Source organism: Pseudophryne corroboree, chromosome 1 (assembly GCF_028390025.1).
Source record: "Pseudophryne corroboree isolate aPseCor3 chromosome 1, aPseCor3.hap2, whole genome shotgun sequence".
Lineage (NCBI taxonomy): Eukaryota > Metazoa > Chordata > Amphibia > Anura > Myobatrachidae > Pseudophryne > Pseudophryne corroboree.
The window spans coordinates 594,387,259-594,407,475 of record NC_086444.1 but is presented as its reverse complement, the minus strand read 5'-3'; the positions used below and the strand labels follow the sequence as shown (position 1 = coordinate 594,407,475).

At 49.0% G+C, this 20,217-nt stretch overlaps 1 protein-coding gene across 1 annotated transcript in view; it reads left to right on the top strand.

Moving 5' to 3' along the window:
* Window positions 1–20,217, top strand: part of LOC134900736 (uncharacterized) — a 245,404-nt gene that overhangs the window by 87,776 nt on the left and 137,411 nt on the right. Inside the window, exons 3-4 of the mRNA XM_063914262.1 lie at window positions 15,109–15,236; window positions 15,320–15,397. Coding sequence (XP_063770332.1) covers window positions 15,109–15,236; window positions 15,320–15,397 — 206 coding nt within the window. The remainder of the gene's footprint in view (window positions 1–15,108; window positions 15,237–15,319; window positions 15,398–20,217) is intronic.

Below are 20,217 nucleotides of genomic sequence, written 5' to 3'. Positions count from 1 at the left end.
CAGTTTTCAGGCCTTTGTTTTCTTTTCACGTTCCGAAGCCAGTTGGCTCGGACAGGCCTATTCTGGCCTTAGAATCCTTTCAGTCTGGGATTGCTAGTTTGAACAAGAAAGGGAGTTTTTACGGGTCCCTTGTCTTCAGGGATGCCTGTTTACTGATTTCCATTGGATTTCCTCATCGGGCTTTTCTCAGAGTCGCATTACAGGATTCTCATTTTCACTGTCAGTCCTTTCCTTTCGGTCTCTCTTCCGCTCCCACAGGGTTCAGGAAGATCACAGAATAACTCTTTTTCAAGGGCAGGAGGTGACGTTGGTTCCCTAATGGGACAATCTACTGCTGCTATCCCACTCTGTACATTAGGTGGCTTCTGAATATCCGGAGGATCCAGGAGCTTCTGGTTCGACACAGATCCAATTTATGCTCCTTGTAGTCGCTTTCTCAACACGGTCCGTCAGAGGATTTTTCCTTTCTCGGCACCAGGTACTCTATTTCTTCATGTCAAGTTGCGGCGCAATGAGTGGTCGCCTACATTCCCCTCCGAGCGGGGGACAACAATCTTCTTTCCACAAGCCACCAGGTCAGACTCCCGGGTGAGGGTACATTCCCCGGAGTTTTGTCAGCTGGTCTGCTAGGGGCGGAGATTTCGAATCGACCTCAGGACGTTCTTACTGACTCTTTAACTCTTTACTACTCTCGGACGTGAGCTCTGGAGGCAGTAGCCGAGGATGCCCTCAGGGCTCCTGGGAGTTTTCTGGTTATTCTATCCTGCCTCCTTTTCTATTTCTACCTCACTTTCGGTAACACAGGAGGAGAATATGCGTGCTAGTCCTCTCGGTGGCTCTGGTTGGGCCACCCATGATTTGAAGATACGGCTACACCTGTTATCAGTAGAGGGCTCCTACCTCGACTGGACTGTCTACTTCAACAGGGTCCTTTTCCTTGTTCAATCTTACACTGTGTTAGGCGCTGGGGTCCGCTTGATGGTCTGCGCGGCCCGGCGCCTAGCAACTAGAGACGCCGTGCACGTACAGCCGCCGGCTCCCTAGCAACGCTAGACGCCGGGCGCGCTGAGCCGCACGGACCCTAGCAACGGGGATGCCACTGGCGGACCGCGTTCCCCGTTGCTAGGCTTTAGGAAATTAAGATATTCACTGCTCTCTGGCCGTGCAGCAAGGCAGCTGCACGGCATTTATTCTAATCAGCCTTTAGCAGCTGATTGGAGGACTCCTTGTTAAATACACTCCCAGGGCTTCTCACAGACGCCGGTAATAGCTTCCTGCATGCTGCCTTTGTTTGCTGAGAGTCTGTTTCCAGTCCTGCTGTATCCGGTCATTCCAGTCCTCAGAAGTCCGGTATTCGGGAGTTGTCATCTCATCCCAAGAGGTCGTTTGGTTCCCTGGAGTCCTGACTGATCACCGTTTTATATCCAGTGGTGTTCGTGAGTTGCGGCTCTGCCGTGTGTTGCGGCTCAGCCGCTTTACCTTTTATATTTTGTGTTTGGAGCATTTGCGGAGGGTTCCGCTTCCACAAGTCCTCTCTGGTACTCGGCGGTGCCGGGTAGGAGAATTGGACAAGTGGATATTTTGGTTGTCCTTTTCCCTGGCGGTTTCTCCGCACATATTATAGTTTTGAGTTTGCTTAGCCCCTGGCCTGGTTGTTTAGTTAGAGAGCCTCTTGTTATCACCCTGTCTCGGGTTTCCCTTTGTCTCTCATTAAGGCCGGGGGGCATCGAAGTTGGGCAGACATAATCCGCCCTTCAAACGCGGCTGCCAAGGGCTCAAGAAACCATAGTCTCGCAGGGGATTTCTGACAACACGGGTGAGACAACAGAGTTAGGGCGCCAGGGGCTATTTTCCTGTCCTGCTCCCTTCCCCAGCATTCCGTTCCAGTGCTCCGGTCCTTGCCATAAGATCTCCTCTGACCAGAGTGCTGGAATCATAACATTATTACCGGCCATACCAAAACTTAAAATTAAACGGGGTTTAATTTTTTCTCATTCAGTTTTGTGAGAGTTTATCGGCCTCATGAATCCAACAGGTTTAGGGCCAAATCCTGGTCAGCTCTTAGTCAGCCAGATTCAAGAACTTACTCAGATGGTTCAGGATCTTTCTCTTCGGGTGAAGTCGCAGGAAGATCTTTTGCGAGCTTCCCCAAGGGTAGTCCCTGACCCAAAGATGCATTTGCCTGACCGTTTTTCTGGTGATAGAAAAGAGTTTTTTAATTTTAAAGAATCCTGTAAACTTTATTTTCGTTTAAGACCGACTTCCTCGGGTACTGAATCTCAGCGGGTCGGGTTTATTATTTCTTTGCTCCAGGGGGATCCTCAGACCTGGGCATTTGGTTTAAGAGCAGAGGATCCGGCATTGTTGTCAGTTGACGCTTTTTTTGAGTCTTTAGGGCTCTTGTATGATGACCCTGATAGAGAGGCGTCCGCTGAAAGTCAGTTGCGCGCTCTCAGACAGGGTAGAAATCCTGCGGAGGTTTATTGTACGGAGTTTCGCCGTTGGTCGAACGACTGTGGCTGGAATGACCCAGCCCTGCGCAGTCAGTTTCGCCTCGGCTTATCAGAGTCTATAAAAGACAGTCTCCTTCAGTACCCTGCTCCTGAGACTCTCGATAAACTCATGGAGCTTTCTATTAAGATTGATCGTCGTCTCAGAGAGCGGAGGGCTGAAAAAGGAGCACCTGTAAGGTCAAGTCCGTGTGTATATTCCATTCCTGAAGACGTAGAGGAGCCCATGCAGATGGGTCTCTCCCGGCTGTCTCCTGAAGAAAGAGCCAGAAGGCAAAATTCTGGTCTTTGTCTGTACTGTGGGGGTAAGGGACATTTTGCTCGTAATTGTCCGAACAAGTCGGGAAACGCTTTGACCACGTGAATTGTGAGGGGGTTCACCTAGGTCTGCAGCTTATCTCCTCGAACAACTCTCTTTTAGTCCCTGTTAAGGTTTCCTTTGGCAGCCTCAGTTCTTTGGTGTCGGCTTTTGTCGACAGTGGAGCTGCAGGAAACTTTATGGATTTAACTTGGGCTAAGGCCTTAGGCATTCCTCAGTTACCTTTGGGTAGGTGTGTCACCATGCATGGCTTAGATGGGAGTCCGTTGTCTAATGGGATTATTTCTCTCCGTACACCCCCTGTACTACTTACAGTAGGAGCTCTACATTCCGAGAAAATCGAGTTCTTTCTTACACATTGCCCAGCAGTTCCAGTTGTTCTGGGTCACCCTTGGCTGGCCTTTCATAATCCCACCATTGATTGGCGGTCGGGGGAGATTTCACATTGGGGTACTTTTTGTGATAAGGAATGTATCACGTTTCCAGTCAGAGTAGCAGCTATCATTCCAGAACTCATTCCGGTGGAATACCAGGAGTTTGCTGATGTTTTCTCCAAAGGCAATGCGGACATTCTGCCTCCCCATCGGCCTTATGATTGTGCTATTGAGTTAATTCCCGGTGCCGCATTGCCAAAGGGAAGATTATATGCATTATCCGGGCCAGAAACTGCGGCTATGAATGATTATGTAAAGGAGAGCCTTGAGAAAGGATTTATTAGACCATCAAAATCTCCTTTAAGTGCAGGCTTCTTCTTTGTGGAGAAAAAGGATGGCTCGCTTAGACCTTGCATTGATTTTAGAGCCCTGAATAAGATCTCAGTTAAAAACACCTATCCTTTGCCGTTGATTTCCGTACTCTTTGATCAGTTACGTTCTGCTGTGATTTTTTCTAAAATTGACCTTAGAGGAGCGTACAACCTCATCCGAATTAAATCTGGAGATGAGTGGAAAACGGCCTTCAGTACTCAGTCGGGTCACTACGAATACCTGGTGATGCCGTTCGGCCTGTCCAATGCTCCGGCAGTTTTTCAAGACCTCATTAACGATGTGCTCCGTGACTTCCTAGGGAAATTCGTGGTCGTTTACTTAGACGACATCCTGATTTTTTCTGAATCAATGGAACAACATGTTACCCAGGTGCGTCTGGTTCTTCAAAAGTTACGTGAGAATCATTTATATGCCAAGCTGGAGAAGTGTGAGTTTCATGTCACGGAAGTATCTTTTTTAGGGTACATAATTTCCCCTCAGGGATTTTCCATGGAACCAAAGAAACTCCAGGCCATCCTTAGTTGGGCGCAACCCACCAATTTAAAAGCAATTCAGCGCTTTTTAGGGTTTGCGAATTATTATAGGAGGTTCATTCATTCTTTTTCTGACCTGCTTGCTCCCATTGTAGCTCTGACAAAGAAAGGAGCGGATCCTACCAATTGGTAGCGTGAAGCTGAGTTGTCCTTCCGGGCCTTAAAACAAGCCTTTGTCTCGGCTCCAGTCCTCAGACATCCTAATCCGGAATTGCCCTTTGTGGTGGAGGTTGATGCCTCGGAGGTTGGAGTGGGGACTATCCTTTCTCAAAAGGATCCGGAGTCTCTGGAGTTACATCCTTGTGCCTTTATGTCCAGGAAATTCTCCTCCGCTGAATCCAACTATGACGTTGGTAATCGGGAGTTACTGGCGGTAAAGTGGGCTTTCGAGGAGTGGAGGCATTGGCTGGAGGGAGCAAAACATACTTTCTCTAACGTCCTAGTGGATGCTGGGACTCCGTCAGGACCATGGGGAATAGCGGGCTCCGCAGGAGACAGGGCACATCTAAAAAAGCTTTTAGGTCACATGGTGCGTACTGGCTCCTCCCCCTATGACCCTCCTCCAAGCCTCAGTTAGGTTTTTGTGCCCGTCCGAGAGGGTGCAATCTAGGTGGCTCTCCTAAAGAGCTGTTTAGAAAAGTTTTGTTTTTTAGGTTTCAATCTCAGTGATTCCTGCTGGCAACAGGATCACTGCATCGAGGGACTTAGGGGAGAGATTTCCAACTCACCTGCGTGCAGGATGGATTGGAGTCTTAGGCTACTGGACACTTAGCTCCAGAGGGAGTCGGAACACAGGTCAGCCTGGGGTTCGTCCCGGAGCCGCGCCGCCGATCCCCCTTACAGACGCTGAAGAGACGGCAGAACGGAGGTCCGGAAAGCAGGCGGCAGAAGACTCCTCAGTCTTCTTGAAGGTAGCGCACAGCACGGCAGCTGTGCGCCATTGTTGTCACACGGCTCACTGACTCAGTCACGGAGGGTGCAGGGCGCTGCTGGGGGCGCCCTGGGCAGCAATATAATTACCTTTAGTGGCAAAATAAATACATCACATATAGCCATTAAGGCTATATGTATGTATTTTAACCCAGGCCAGTTTCTTAAAAACCGGGGAAAAGCCCGCCGAAAAAGGGGCGGAGCTTATTCTCCTCAGCACTCAGCGCCATTTTCCTGCTCAGCTCCGCTGGTGAGGAAGGCTCCCAGGTCTCTCCCCTGCACTGCACTACAGAAACAGGGTAACAAAGAGAAGGGGGGCATAAATTGGCGATATTTATATATTAAGAGCGCATATATAGTAAACAACACCTTCTAGGGTTGTTTATATACATTTATAGCGCTTTTGGTGTGTGCTGGCAAACTCTCCCTCTGTCTCCCCAAAGGGCTAGGGGGTCCTGTCTTCGATTAGAGCATTCCCTGTGTGGCTGCTGTGTGTCGGTACGTGTGTGTCGACATGTATGAGGACGATGTTGGTGTGGAGGCAGAGCAATTGCCGATGATGGTAATGTCACCCCCTAGGGAGTCGACACCGGAATGGATGGCTTTAGTTATGGAATTACGTGATAATGTCAGCACATTACAAAAGTCAGTTGACGAAATAAGACGCCCGGCAAACCAGTTAGTACCGGTTCAGGCGTCTCAGACACCGTCAGGGGCTGTAAAACGTCCTTTACCTCAGTCAGTCGACACGGGTACCGACACAGATGAATCTAGTGTCGACGGTGAAGAAACAAACGTATTTTCCAATAGGGCCACACGTTATATGATCACGGCAATGAAGGAGGCTTTGCAGATCTCTGATACTGCTGGTACCTCAAAAAGGGGTATTATGTGGGGGGTGAAAAAACTACCTGTATTTTTTCCAGAATCAGAGGAATTGAATGACGTGTGTGATGAAGCGTGGGTTAACCCCGATAGAAAACTGCTAATTTCCAAGAAGTTATTGGCATTATACCCTTTCCCACCAGAGGTTAGGGCGCGCTGGGAAACACCCCCTAGGGTGGATAAGGCGCTCACACGTTTATCAAAGCAAGTGGCGTTGCCGTCTCCTGATACGGCCGCCCTCAAGGATCCAGCAGATAGGAGGCTGGAAACTACACTGAAGAGTATATACACACATACTGGTGTTATACTGCGACCGGCAATAGCCTCAGCCTGGATGTGCAGTGCTGGGGTAGTGTGGTTGGATTCTCTGACTGAAAATATTGATACCCTGGATAGGGACAGTATTTTATTGACTCTAGAGCAATTAAAGGATGCTTTCCTTTATATGCGAGATGCTCAGAGGGATGTTTGTACTCTAGCATCAAGAGTAAGCGCGATGTCCACATCTGCCAGAAGAAGTTTATGGACGCGACAGTGGTCAGGTGATGCGGATTCCAAGAGGCATATGGAAGTATTGCCATATAAAGGAGAGGAATTGTTTGGGGTCGGTCTTTCGGACCTGGTGGCCACGGCAACTGCCGGCAAATCCACTTTTTTACCTCAGACCCCCTCCCAACAGAAAAAGACACCGTCTTTTCAGCCGCAGTCCTTTCGCTCCTATAAAAAGCGACCAAAAGGACAGTCTTATCTGCCGCGAGGCAGAGGAAAGGGTAAGAAAGGGCAGCAAGCAGCCCCTGCCCAGGAACAGAAGCCCGCCCCGGCTTCTACAAAGCCATCAGCATGACGCTGGGGCTTTACAAGCGGACTCAGGAACGGTGGGGGGTCGACTCAAGATTTTCAGCAATCAATGGGTTCACTCACAAGTGGACCCGTGGGTCCTGCAGATAGTATCTCAGGGTTACATGCTGGAGTTCGAAAGGTCTCCCCCTCGCCGGTTCCTAAAGTCTGCTTTACCAACGTCTCCCTCAGAAAGGACGTCGGTTTTGGAAGCCATTCACAAGCTGTATTCTCAGCAGGTGATAGTCAAGGTACCCCTCCTACAACAGGGAAAGGGGTATTATTCCACATTATTTGTGGTACCGAAACCGGACGGTTCGGTAAGGCCTATTCTAAATCTGAAATCCTTGAACCTGTACATAAAGAAATTCAAGTTCAAGATGGAGTCACTCAGAGCAGTGATAGCGAATCTGGAAGAAGGAGACTTCATGGTGTCCTTGGACATAAAAGATGCTTATCTACATGTCCCGATTTACCCCTCACACCAAGGGTATCTCAGGTTCGTGATACAAGACTGTCATTATCAGTTTCAAACGCTGCCGTTTGGGTTGTCCACGGCCCCTCGGGTCTTTACCAAGGTAATGACCGAAATGATGGTTCTTCTACGAAGAAAAGGCGTATTAATTATCCCTTACTTGGACGATCTCCTGATAAGGTAAAAGTCCAGAGAACAGCTGGAAGTCGGTGTAGCGCTAACACAAGTAGTGCTTCAGCAACACGGGTGGATTCTAAATCTTCCAAAATCTCAATTGACCCCGACAACACATCTGCTGTTCCTGGGCATGATTCTGGACACGGTTCAGAAAAAGGTATTTCTCCCGGAAGAGAAAGCAAGGGAGTTATCCGAACTTGTCAAGAACCTCCTAAAACCAGGAACTGTGTCAGTACATCAATGCACAAGAGTCCTGGGAAAGATGGTGGCTTCGTACGAAGCGATTCCATTCGGCAGATTCCATGCACGAACATTTCAGTGGGATCTGCTGGACAAATGGTCCGGATCGCATCTGCACATGCATCAGCGGATAACACTGTCACCGAGAACAAGGTTGTCTCTCCTGTGGTGGTTGCAGACTGCCCATCTGTTAGTGGGCCGCAGATTCGGCATACAGGACTGGGTCCTGGTGACTACGGATGCCAGCCTACGAGGTTGGGGAGCAGTCACAAAGGGAAGAAACTTCCAGGGCGTGTGGTCAAACCTGGAGACGTCTCTTCACATAAATATACTGGAGCTAAGAGCGATCTACAATGCTCTAAGCCTGGCAAAATCGCTGCTTCAGGGTCAGCCGGTGTTGATCCAGTCCGACAACATCACGGCAGTCGCCCACGTAAACCGACAAGGCGGCACGAGAAGCAGGAGTGCAATGGCAGAAGCTGCAAGGATTCTGCGCTGGGCGGAGAATCATGTCGTAGCACTGTCAGCAGTGTTCATCCCGGGAGTGGACAACTGGGAAGCAGATTTCCTCAGCAGACACGACCTTCACCCGGGAGAGTGGGGACTTCATCCAGAAGTTTTCCACATGATTGTGAACCGTTGGGAAAAACCAAAGGTGGACATGATGGCGTCTCGCCTCAACAAAAAATTGGACAGGTATTGCGCCAGGTCAAGAGACCCTCAGGCAATAGCTGTGGACGCTCTGGTAACACCGTGGGTGTACCAGTCAGTGTATGTGTTCCCTCCTCTGCCTCTCATACCAAAGGTACTGAGAATTATACGGAAAAGAGGAGTAAGAACAATACTGGTAGCTCCGGACTGGCCAAGAAGAACTTGGTATCCGGAACTTCAAGAGATGCTCACGGAGGATCCGTGGCCTCTACCTCTAAGAAGGGATCTGCTTCAGCAGGGACCTTGTATGTTCCAAGACTTACCGCGGCTGCGTTTGACGGCATGGCGGTTGAACGCCGGATTCTAAAAGAGAAGGGCATTCCTGAGGAAGTTATTCCTACTTTAATTAAAGCCAGGAAAGAAGTGACCGCACAACATTATCACCGCATTTGGAGAAAATATGTTGCGTGGTGTGAGGCCAAGAAGGCTCCAACGGAAGAATTTCAATTGGGTCGATTCTTACATTTCCTGCAAGCAGGATTGTCTATGGGCCTCAAATTGGGGTCCATTAAAGTTCAAATTTCGGCCTTATCAATTTTCTTCCAGAAGGAATTGGCGTCAGTGCCTGAAGTACAAACTTTTGTCAAAGGTGTACTACATATACAACCCCCAATAGTGCCTCCAGTGGCACCGTGGGATTTGAACGTGGTTCTAAATTTTCTCAAATCTCATTGGTTTGAGCCTTTAAAATCGGTAGATTTAAAATACCTTACATGGAAGGTAACCATGCTGTTGGCCCTGGCTTCAGCCAGGAGAGTTTCGGAGTTGGCAGCTTTGTCATACAAAAGCCCATATCTGATATTCCATTCGGACAGGGCAGAATTGAGGACACGTCCTCAATTTCTCCCTAAGGTGGTTTCGGCATTTCACTTGAACCAGCCTATTGTGGTGCCTGCGGCTACTAGCGACTTGGAGGACTCCAAGTTACTGGACGTTGTCAGAACATTAAAAATATATATTTCAAGGACAGCTGGAGTCAGAAAATCTGACTCGTTGTTTACATTGTATGCACCCAACAAGTTGGGTGCTCCTGCGTCTAAACAGACGATTGCACGTTGGATATGTAGTACAATCCAACTTGCACATTCTGTGGCAGGCCTGCCACAGCCTAAATCTGTAAAGGCCCATTCCACAAGGAAAGTGGGCTCATCCTGGGCGGCTGCCCGAGGAGTCTCGGCATTACAACTTTGCCGAGCAGCTACGTGGTCAGGGGAGAACACGTTTGTAAAATTTTACAAATTTGATACTCTGGCTAAAGAGGACCTGGAGTTTTCTCATTCGGTGCTGCAGAGTCATCCGCACTCTCCCGCCCGTTTGGGAGCTTTGGTATAATCCCCATGGTCCTGACGGAGTCCCAGCATCCACTAGGACGTTAGAGAAAATAAGAATTTACTTACCGATAATTCTATTTCTCATAGTCCGTAGTGGATGCTGGGCGCCCATCCCAAGTGCGGATTGTCTGCAATGCTTGTACATAGTTATTGTTACAAAAATCGGGTTATTACTGTTGTTGTGAGCCATCTGTTCAGAGGCTACTTCGTTTGTGTTATCATACTGTTAACTGGGTTCAGATCACAAGTTGTACGGTGTGATTGGTGTGGCTGGTATGAGTCTTACCCGGGATTCAAGATCCTTCCTTATTGTGTACGCTCGTCCGGGCACAGTACCTAACTGAGGCTTGGAGGAGGGTCATAGGGGGAGGAGCCAGTACGCACCATGTGACCTAAAAGCTTTTTTAGATGTGCCCTGTCTCCTGCGGAGCCCGCTATTCCCCATGGTCCTGACGGAGTCCCAGCATCCACTACGGACTATGAGAAATAGAATTATCGGTAAGTAAATTCTTATTATTTCGGTATTGACTGACCATAAGAACCTGCAATACATTGAATCGGCTAAGCGGCTTAATGCCCGGCAGGCACGTTGGGCATTATTTTTTACGCGTTTCAAATTTATAATCACTTTCAGGCCTGGTTCCAAGAATACTAAGGCTGATGCCCTGTCACGTAGCTTTCTTCCGGTTCACAATAACAATCCTGTTACCCCCATACTTCCATCTTCGGTCATCTGGGCGGGCCTCACACAAGATTTATTTACCCAGTTAAAACAGCTTCAACACCAAGCTCCTAGAATTACTCCTGCTGGTCGTCTTTACGTCCCTGAGTTTTTGAGAGCTACTGTTTTAACGGAATTCCATGATAACAAAGTTTCAGGGCATCCAGGAGTCTCTAAGACATTGGAGTTAGTCTCTCGCTCAGTATGGTGGCCTGGTCTTTCTAAAGACGTCAAGGAATTTGTTTATTCATGTCAGGTTTGTGCACAGCATAAGGTTCCCCGTTCCTTGCCCATCGGGCAACTTATGCCCTTAAATGTTCCTCTCAGGCCGTGGTCTCATATTTCCATGGATTTTGTGGTTGACCTTCCCCTTTCAGCCGGATTCCGAGTCATATGGGTGGTAGTGGACCGTTTTAGTTAAATGGCTCATTTTATTGCTCTTCCCCGATTGCCTTCTGCCCAAGGGTTGGCAGTTTTGTTTCTCCGCCATGTATTCAGGCTTCATGGGTTGCCTACTGATATTGTTTCTGATCGGGGTCCACAATTCATCGCACAATTCTGGAAATGTTTTTGTGCCTCATTGAAGATGAAATTGTCGTTAACATCCGGTTACCACCCACAATCCAACGGGCAAACCGAACGAGTCAACCAATCATTGAAACAATATTTGCGCTTGTATTCAGCCAAACTCCAGAATGATTGGTCCGAGTTTCTTCCGTTGGCTGAATTTGCTTACAATAATTCTTGTCATTCCTCCACTAAAGAGTCTCCATTCTTTTCAGTTTTTGGTTTTCACCCCAGAGCTAATTCTTTTTTTCATCATTCCTCAGTCTCCTCGCTTACCTTAACCTCCCATCTCAGAGCCATTTGGAAAAAGGTGCACCTTGCTCTCAGAAAAGCGGCCTTTCGAGAGAATACATTTTCTGACAGGCTCCGACGTCCTTGCACTTTTAAGGTGGGAGATAGGGTGTGGTTGTCGACTCGCAACATCAGGCTTCGACAATCCTCGGCTAGACTGGGACCCAAATTTATTGGGCCATTTCTTATTATTAAAAGAGTCAACCCAGTTGCCTTTCGGTTACGTTTACCAAGATCTCTCAGGATTGGAAATACGTTTCATTGTTCCCTGTTGAAACAATACGTTTCTTCCAGTAGATTTCCTCGGAAGATCTCTCAGGGTAGATCTCCAGTGGATGTACAGGGACAACAGGAGTTCTTGGTAGAGAAGGTTCTCGATTCCAAATTGTCCCGGGATCGGCTGTATTTTCTGGTTCACTGGAAAGGCTATGGTCCGGAGGAAAGGTCTTGGGTCCTGGATAAGGATCTTCATGCCCCGAGGCTCAAGAGGGCATTTTTTCGGGAATTTCCTCAGAAACCTGGCTTTAGGGGTTCCTTGACCTCTCCTCAAGGGGGGGGTACTGTTAGGCGCCGGGGTCCGCTTGATGGTCTGCGCGGCCCGGCGCCTAGCAACTAGAGACGCCGTGCACGTACAGCCGCCAGCTCCCTAGCAACGCTAGACGCCGGGCGCGCTGAGCCGCACGGACCCTAGCAACGGGGACGCCACTGGTGGACCGCGTTCCCCGTTGCTAGGCTTTAGGAAATTAAGATATTCACCTGCTCTCTGGCCGTGCAGCAAGGCAGCTGCACGGCATTTATTCTAATCAGCCTTTAGCAGCTGATTGGAGGACTCCTTGTTAAATACACTCCCAGGGCTTCTCACAGACGCCGGTAATAGCTTCCTGCATGCTGCCTTTGTTTGCTGAGAGTCTGTTTCCAGTCCTGCTGTATCCGGTCATTCCAGTCCTCAGAAGTCCGGCGGGAGTTGTCATCTCATCCCAAGAGGTCGTTTGGTTCCCTGGAGTCCTGACTGATCACCGTTTTATATCCAGTGGTGTTCGTGAGTTGCGGCTCTGCCGTGTGTTGCGGCTCAGCCGCTTTACCTTTTATATTTTGTGTTTGGAGCATTTGCGGAGGGTTCCGCTTCCACAAGTCCTCTCTGGTACTCGGCGGTGCCGGGTAGGAGAATTGGACAAGTGGATATTTTGGTTGTCCTTTTCCCTGGCGGTTTCTCCGCACATATTATAGTTTTGAGTTTGCTTAGCCCCTGGCCTGGTTGTTTAGTTAGAGGGCCTCTTGTTATCACCCTGTCTCGGGTTTCCCTTTGTCTCTCATTAAGACCGGGGGGCATCGAAGTTGGGCAGACATAATCCGCCCTTCAAACGCGGCTGCCAAGGGCTCAAGAAACCATAGTCTCGCAGGGGATTTCAGAAGTCTGTTACCTCTCCTCGCTTTTGCCTCTTTTGGAAAACTGTATGGGACATAATAAGGATAAAAGGGGTTTTCCCCTTCTTTCAGTTACCATTCAGCCGTCATCTTTGGTTTCTCTGGGAGGTTTTGCTCCGCTGCGCTTAAAACCACATTGACCTGAATTTTAGGTCTCTGCCTTTTTCGGTTTTCTTCCAAAAGAGATTGGCCTGGCGGCCATAAGTTTGGGCTCTCTCTCAGGGAGTACTCTATTGGCAACTCCCCCGGCTGAGCTTCGACCTCAGAGGTCGTTTCTTCCAAAGGGGATGTCCGTTTTTCATATAAATCTGACACTAGTGTTTTTCAGTTACTATTTGACTGTTGTCAAGGCTCGCCGACCCTCTCTACAGAGGTCTTCGGCTATTCGACAAAGGGTTTTTCTTCTTTGTTCTGTACGATGCTCCCGTACAAATCGCCGGGGTCCCAGCATATGCTGGGCTGTTGGATACATCTGTCCATCAGACAGGCTTCTTGGCGGTGGCTCGGGAGCCTCCGTTTTCCATTTCAGCGCACTTTACGAGCGTTGTGGGACCCTAGTGGGCAGCTGCCAGTGGGGTCTCCATGAATACTTTGTCGGGCGGCTACTTGGTCGGGCCGACATACGTTTTGTCAAATTCTACAAGTTTGACACTTTTGCGGCCTCTGCATCACAGTTTGGCCGAGCGGTTTTACAGGACTCTCAGCACTCTCCCACCCGTTTTGGGAGCTCTGGGACGTCGCCATTGTAACTACGCTCCAGTGGCCCCTAGTGGATGAAGGAGAAATCGGGATTTTGGTACTTACCGATAAATCCCTTTCTCCGATTCCACAGGGGCCACTGGACGCCCGCCCAGCGCTGTTCCTCCTTGTTGTTTGCTTAACGGTTTGCAGATCACCATATGACTGCTTGTTGAGTTCGGGCTAGCCGGTTGTTTGTTAGGTTCTGTTCCAGGTTTGGTTTGTGTTATCCTGGTCTACAGGGCTTCATTAACCTCCTCTACCTTACGGTTTGTTTATTCCAGCTCTCCTCGGGCACAGTTTTACGTAGACTGGCTTGGAGGGGAGATAGTAGGGGAGGAGCTAGCCACAGAGTGAAGAATTTTAAAGTGCCAGCTCCCAATTACTGCCTACTATTTCCCCATTGTAACTACGCTCCAGTGGCCCCTGTGGAATCGGAGAAAGGGATTTATCGGTAAGTACCAAAATCCTGATATTGCATGTTCGATCAGAAGTACAATTCAGCAAGCTCATACTACGGCTGGATTGCCGTTGCTGAAGTCGGTGAAGGCCCATTCCACTAGGAAGGTGGGCTCATCCTGGGCGGCTGCCCGGGGGGTCTCGGCATTACAACTTTGCCGAGCAGCTACTTGGTCGGGGTCAAACACGTTTGCAAAATTCTACAAGTTTGATACCTTGGGCAATGAAGACCTCAAGTTTGGTCAATCGGTGCTGCAGGGTCATCCGCACTCTCCCGCCCGTACTGGAGCTTTGGTATAAACCCCATGGTCAATAAGTGGACCCCAGCATCCTCTAAGACGTATGAGAAAACAGGATTTTAATACCTACCGGTAAATCCTTTTCTCCTAGTCCTTAGAGGATGCTGGGCGCCCGTCCCAGTACTTACTTTACCTGCAGTTTAGGTATACACAAGTTGTGTTATGTTAGTTTCAGCTTGTTGCTGTTATTGATTCGTGGCTGTTGGCGTGTGTTATGTTGATTGCCATGTGTGCGGCATGGTTGAGGTGTGAACTGGTATGTATCTCACCACTAGTATTAAAGTAAATCCTTTCCTCGAAATGTCCGTCTCCCTGGGCACAGTTCCTATAACTGAAGTCTGGAGGAGGGGCATAGAGGGAGGAGCCAGTTCATACACATTAAAAAGTCTTAAGAGTGCCCATGGCTCCTGCGGAACCGTCTATACCCCATGGTCAATAAGTGGACCCCAGCATCCTCTATGGACTAGGAGAAAAGGATTTACCGGTAGGTATTAAAATCCTGTTATAAGCTTAAGACCATACAGCAGGCATTCCCAACCACGGTCCTCAAGGCACACCAACAGTGCAGGTTTTAGTGATATCCAGGCTTCAGCACAGGTGATTTAATTAGTAGCTCAGTTATTTTGATTTAACCATCTGTGCTGCAGCCTGGATATCACTAAAACCTGCACTGTTGATATGCCCTGAGGACCGTGGTTGGGAATGCCTGCCATACAGTATGTATGGGACTGAGCTAGGATTATAAAAGAGAAAAAGGCTGCTATGGTGACAGAGTAGAGACCAGTAAAATGTTCAGCGCTGCATTTATTTTATTGGGAAATGGGTAACAGAAGCCCAAAAGGTGAGAATGACAAACTCTGTTCTTTCTTTGTTTTGAAACAAATGTAAACCAGACACGAGCCAGAAAGTGGCGGCGCCCATCAAAAAGCGGTACCGCGCAGGAGCTCGGGCACTGATGGAAATACGCGAGTACCAAGACTCAACTGAGCCGCTCATGAAAAAGGCACCATTTATGCGGCTGGTGAGAGGACGTCTTTTCTGCATCTAACATTTCCCCTCATTTGTGCATTGCTGGTAATATCTGTTTTTTTTATGTTTGTTTAGGTGAGAGAAATCTGCATGGAATATTCCAAAGACAAGCCACTCTCCTGGCAAAGCAAAGCTATCATGGCGTTACAGGAGGTCAGCATTAGTATCAGTGTAAATGCTCACTGCATTCTGTTTGGTATAATCTTAGAATTGTGGCTCATGCGCTAAGATCTGATGCGTCCGATCGCCAAAGAGCTCACAGAGCTGTGTTATGTCGTAGTGACTGTGAGAGAATCTGTTTTCCCTGCAGTAATCCGAGATAGCGCGTTTAGAAATGGTGAATACTGTCGGCCATAGGGGATGTAGTTATGTGCAACAATGCCGACGTCACCCATACCCAACCCGGCCATACCTATAGATATGGGGGGTAATTCCAAGTTGATCGCAGCAGGAACTTTTTTAGCAGTTGGGCAAAACCATGTGCACTGCAGGGGGGGCAGATATAACATGTGCAGAGAGAGTTAGATTTGGGTGTGGTGAGTTCAATCTGCAATCTAAATTGCAGTGTAAAAATAAAGCAGCCAGTATTTACCCCGCACAGAAACAAAATAACCCACCCAAATCTAACTCTCTCTGCACATGTTATATCTGCCCCCCCTGCAGTGCACATGGTTTTGCCCAACTGCTAAAAAATTTCCTGCTGCGATCAACTTGGAATTACCCCCATGGTGCATAGTACTGCTAATCAATTGGGCTTATTCTGAGTGGCAAGCATTTTAACCTCAAAATAACTGACTGGCAAGAGCGGACATAGTGCCAGGACACTGTCCGGACCCCCGCTAGTATAAAAAAGTTTAAAAAAGAGCTGGTCTGAAGCGCTCCATTACGGGGGCGGGGCTTAGCCCTCACAGCACACAGTCCGGCGCCATTATCTCTCCACAAGGCTGCAGAGACGCTGGTTCTTCCTCACACTGCTGTTCAAGTAACAGGGTGCAGAACAGGGGGGGGCACAGTGAATTTGGTGCATTATATGTAATTTATAAAAGCGCTGCAGGTCTGGGACATTTTCTGTAGTGTTCAGACCGGGTTTGGGCGCTTGGGTGTGAGCTGGCAATATCTCCCTCTGTGTCTCTCTGACAGGCTTTACTCTGGGTCTGTCCCGTATAGGCCCAGTGTATCTGCGTGTGGTGGGTGCACGTGTGTCGGCATGTCTGAGGCGGAGTGCTCTTCCCAGGAGGAGACTATGTTAGGGCCACAAACGGCTGTGGGAGTGACCCTGTCAGCACCGCCGACACCTGATTGGGTGAATGTTTTGAGTGCTTTGAATGCAAATGTGGCTCTGATAAATAAAAGATTGGGTAAATCTGAGTCTCAGAACCAGGCTTGGAAGAAATCCGTAGAGGATGTGTTGTTTCAAGTCCAGACCCTATCGGGGTCACAAAAACTTTCATTTGCCCAGCTGACAGACACGGATACCGACACGGACACTGACTGAAGTGTCGACTATAGTGATGCCAGATTAGATCCAAAACTGGCAAAGAGCATTCAGTACATGATTGTGGCTATAAAAGATGTATTACATATCACTGAGGACCCTACTGTTCCTTATACTAGGGTCTGTATGTATAAAGGGAAGAAACCTGTGGTAACGTTTCCTCCCTCTCATGAACTGAACACGCTTGTGAAAAGGTTTGGGAAAGTCCTGACAAAAAGTTTCAGATTCCCAAAAGGATTGTAGTGGCGTATCCGTTTCCCTCTGGGGATAGGGAAAAATGGGAGTCACCCCCCGTTGTGGACAAAGCTCTGTCACGGCTGTCCAAAAAGGTGGCTCGCCCGTCCCCTGACACGGCAGCCGTAAAGGACCCTGCGGATCGTAGACAGGAAAATACATTGAAATCCATTTATGTCACCACGGGTACGCTACTCAGACCAGCCATTGCATCTGCGTGGGTGAGTAGTGCTATTGAAAAATGGGCAGATAACTTGTCATCTGAAATGGATACCCTGGATAGGGATAGCATTCTTTTGACACTAGTTCATATCAGGGACGCTGCAGTCTACCTAAAGGAAGCTGCGAGAGATATTGGCCTCTTGGGATCACGGGTCAATGCCATGGCAGTCTCAGATAGGAGAGCATTGTGGATTCATCAATGGAATGGAAAGCTATGGAGTCTCTACCGTATAAGGGTGGTGTGTTGTTTGGTGACAGCCTCGGTGATTTGGTATCTACGTCATAATTTTCTCTAACGTCCTAGTGGATGCTGGGGACTCTGTAAGGACCATGGGGAATAGACGGGCTCCGCAGGAGACATGGGCACTTTAAGAAAGAATTTAGATTCTGGTGTGCTCTGGCTCCTCCCTCTATGTCCCTCCTCCAGACCTCAGTTTGAATCTGTGCCCGGACGAGCTGGGTGCTGTTCAGTGAGCTCTCCTGAGCTTGCTGTAAGAAAGTATTTTGTAAGGTTTTTTATTTTCCGGGAGCTCTGCTGGCAACAGACTCCCTGCATCGTGGGACAGAGGGGAGAGAAGCAGCCCTACTCTCTGAAGATAGGTCCTGCTTCTTAGGCTACTGGACACCATTAGCTCAAGAGGGATCGTACACAGGATCTCACCCTCGTCGTCCGATCCCAGAGCCGCGCCGCCGCCCCCCTCGCAGAGCCGGAAGACAGAAGCCGGGTGAGTATGAGAAGCAAAGAAGACTTCGAAAATCGGCGGCAGAAGACTCCGTTCTTCACATGAGGTAAAGCACAGCACTGCAGCTGTGCGCCATTGCTCCATACACACCTCACATACTCCGGTAACTGTAAGGGCGCAGGGGGGGGGGGCCCCTGGGCACCATATGGACCTCTGTTGGCAAAAGTAAGCATATATACAGTTGGGCACTGTATATATGTATGAGCCCCCGCCAAAAAGATATGTATTTCTCTTACGTCTTAGAGGATGCTGGGGACCATAGGGTATAGATGGGCTCCGCAGGAGATAGGGCACCTAAAAATAACTTTTACTATGGGTGTGCACTGGCTCCTCCCTCTATGCCCCTCCTCCAGACCTCAGTTAGATCTTGTGCCCAGAGGAGAATGGGTGCACTGCAGAGAGCTCTCCAGAGTTTTCTGTTGAAAAAGAATTTTGTTAGGTTTTTTATTTTCAGGGAGTCCTGTTGGCAACAGGCTCCCTGCATCGTGGGACCAAGGAGAGAGAAGCAGAGCTGGCTTGTTAAGTTGGGCACTGCTTCTAAGGCTACTGGACACCATTAGCTCCAGAGGGAGTCGGAACACAGGTCTCACCTGGGGTTCGTCCCGGAGCCGCGCCGCCGTCCTCCTCACAGATGCCGAAGATAGAAGCCGGGTGAGTATGAGAAGGCAGAAGACATCTTAAGCGGCAGAAGACATCAGATCTTCATGAGGTAAGGCTGCGCGCCATTGCTCCCAGTCACACACACAGAGCAGCACTGAAGGGTGCAGGGCGCAGGGGGGGGCGCCCTGGGCAGCAATATTCCTCACTTTTGGGCAAATTCAGATAGATTAGGCTGCGGAGGCAGTAAATCTAAGATCCCCCGCCATTTTAATAGAAAAGTCACCGGGACCGAAGCCCGCCGTCGGGTGGGCGGGGCTTGATCCTCAGCACTAACCAGCGCCATTTTCTCCACAGAAGCTGCATGCATGAACGCTGCCTCCCTGGTCTCTCCCCTGCTGAACTTCACAGGCTGGAAAAAAGAGGAGGGGGGCACATTAGCGACGCAGTGAGTGGGAATTGGTATATTATATATAAAAAAGCGCTATCTGGACATATTTTTTCCACTGTTTTTAAGCGCTGGTGTGTGCTGGCATACTCTCTCTCTGTCTCTCCTAAGAGCCTGGTTGGGGTTTTGTCCCCTTATAGGTTAATCCCTGTGTGTGTGGGGTGTCGGTACGTGTGTGTCGACATGACTGAGGTGGAAGGCTTCTCCAAGGAGGAGGTGGAGCAAATGAGTGGTGTGCCCCCGTCGGTTGTGCCGACTCCGGATTGGATGGACATGTGGCATATGTTGAATGCAAGTGTGGCATCTTTACATAAAAGGCTTGATAAGGCTGAATTAGGGGGGACATCAAGGGGTCAATCCTCGGATTGGACCGACTCACGGGGCCCGTCGGGGTCTCAAAAGCGTCCCTTAACACAAGACACTACTACCGACACGGATTCTGATTCCAGTGTCGACTACGACGAAGTAAAATTGCACCCTAGGGTGACTAAAACCATTCAGTGTATGATTGTGGCAATAAGGGATGTGTTGCATATTGAGGATGAACCCTCGGTCCCCGACACAAGGGTACACATGTTTAAGGGAAAGAAACAGATTATTAATTTTCCCGCATCTCATGAATTCAATGATTTCTTTGGAAAAGCTTGGGAGACTCCGGAAGACTCCCAAGACTCCGGAGACTCCGCAGATCCCCAAAAGAATTTATATGGCATACCCCTTCCCTAAGCAGGACAGGGAGATTTGGGAATCATCCCCCACTGTGGACAAGGCCCTGACGCGCTTGTCCAAGAAAGTGGCGCTACCGTCTCCTGACACAGCGGCCCTTAAGGACCCTGCAGGTCGCAGGCAAGAATCTACCTTAAAGTGTATTTATTCTCATACGGGTGCTGTGCTAAGAGCGACAATTGCGTCGGCATGGGTGTGTAGCGCAATTGCAGCTTGGACAGATGAGCTGAGAGATCAATTTGATAATATGGATAAGGATACTATATTCTTAACTAGCCCATATAAAAGACGCAGTCTTATTTATGAGGGATGCTCAAAGGGACATTGGATTGCTAGCTTGTAGGGCCAATGCCATGTCTATCTCAGCGAGAAGATCCTTATGGACTCGCCAATGGACGGGTGATGCGGATTCCAAAAAACATATGGAAGTACTACCCTATAAGGGTGATGTATTGTTTGGGGATGGGCTGACGGACCTGGTTTCCACAGCTACAGCAGGTAAATCAAA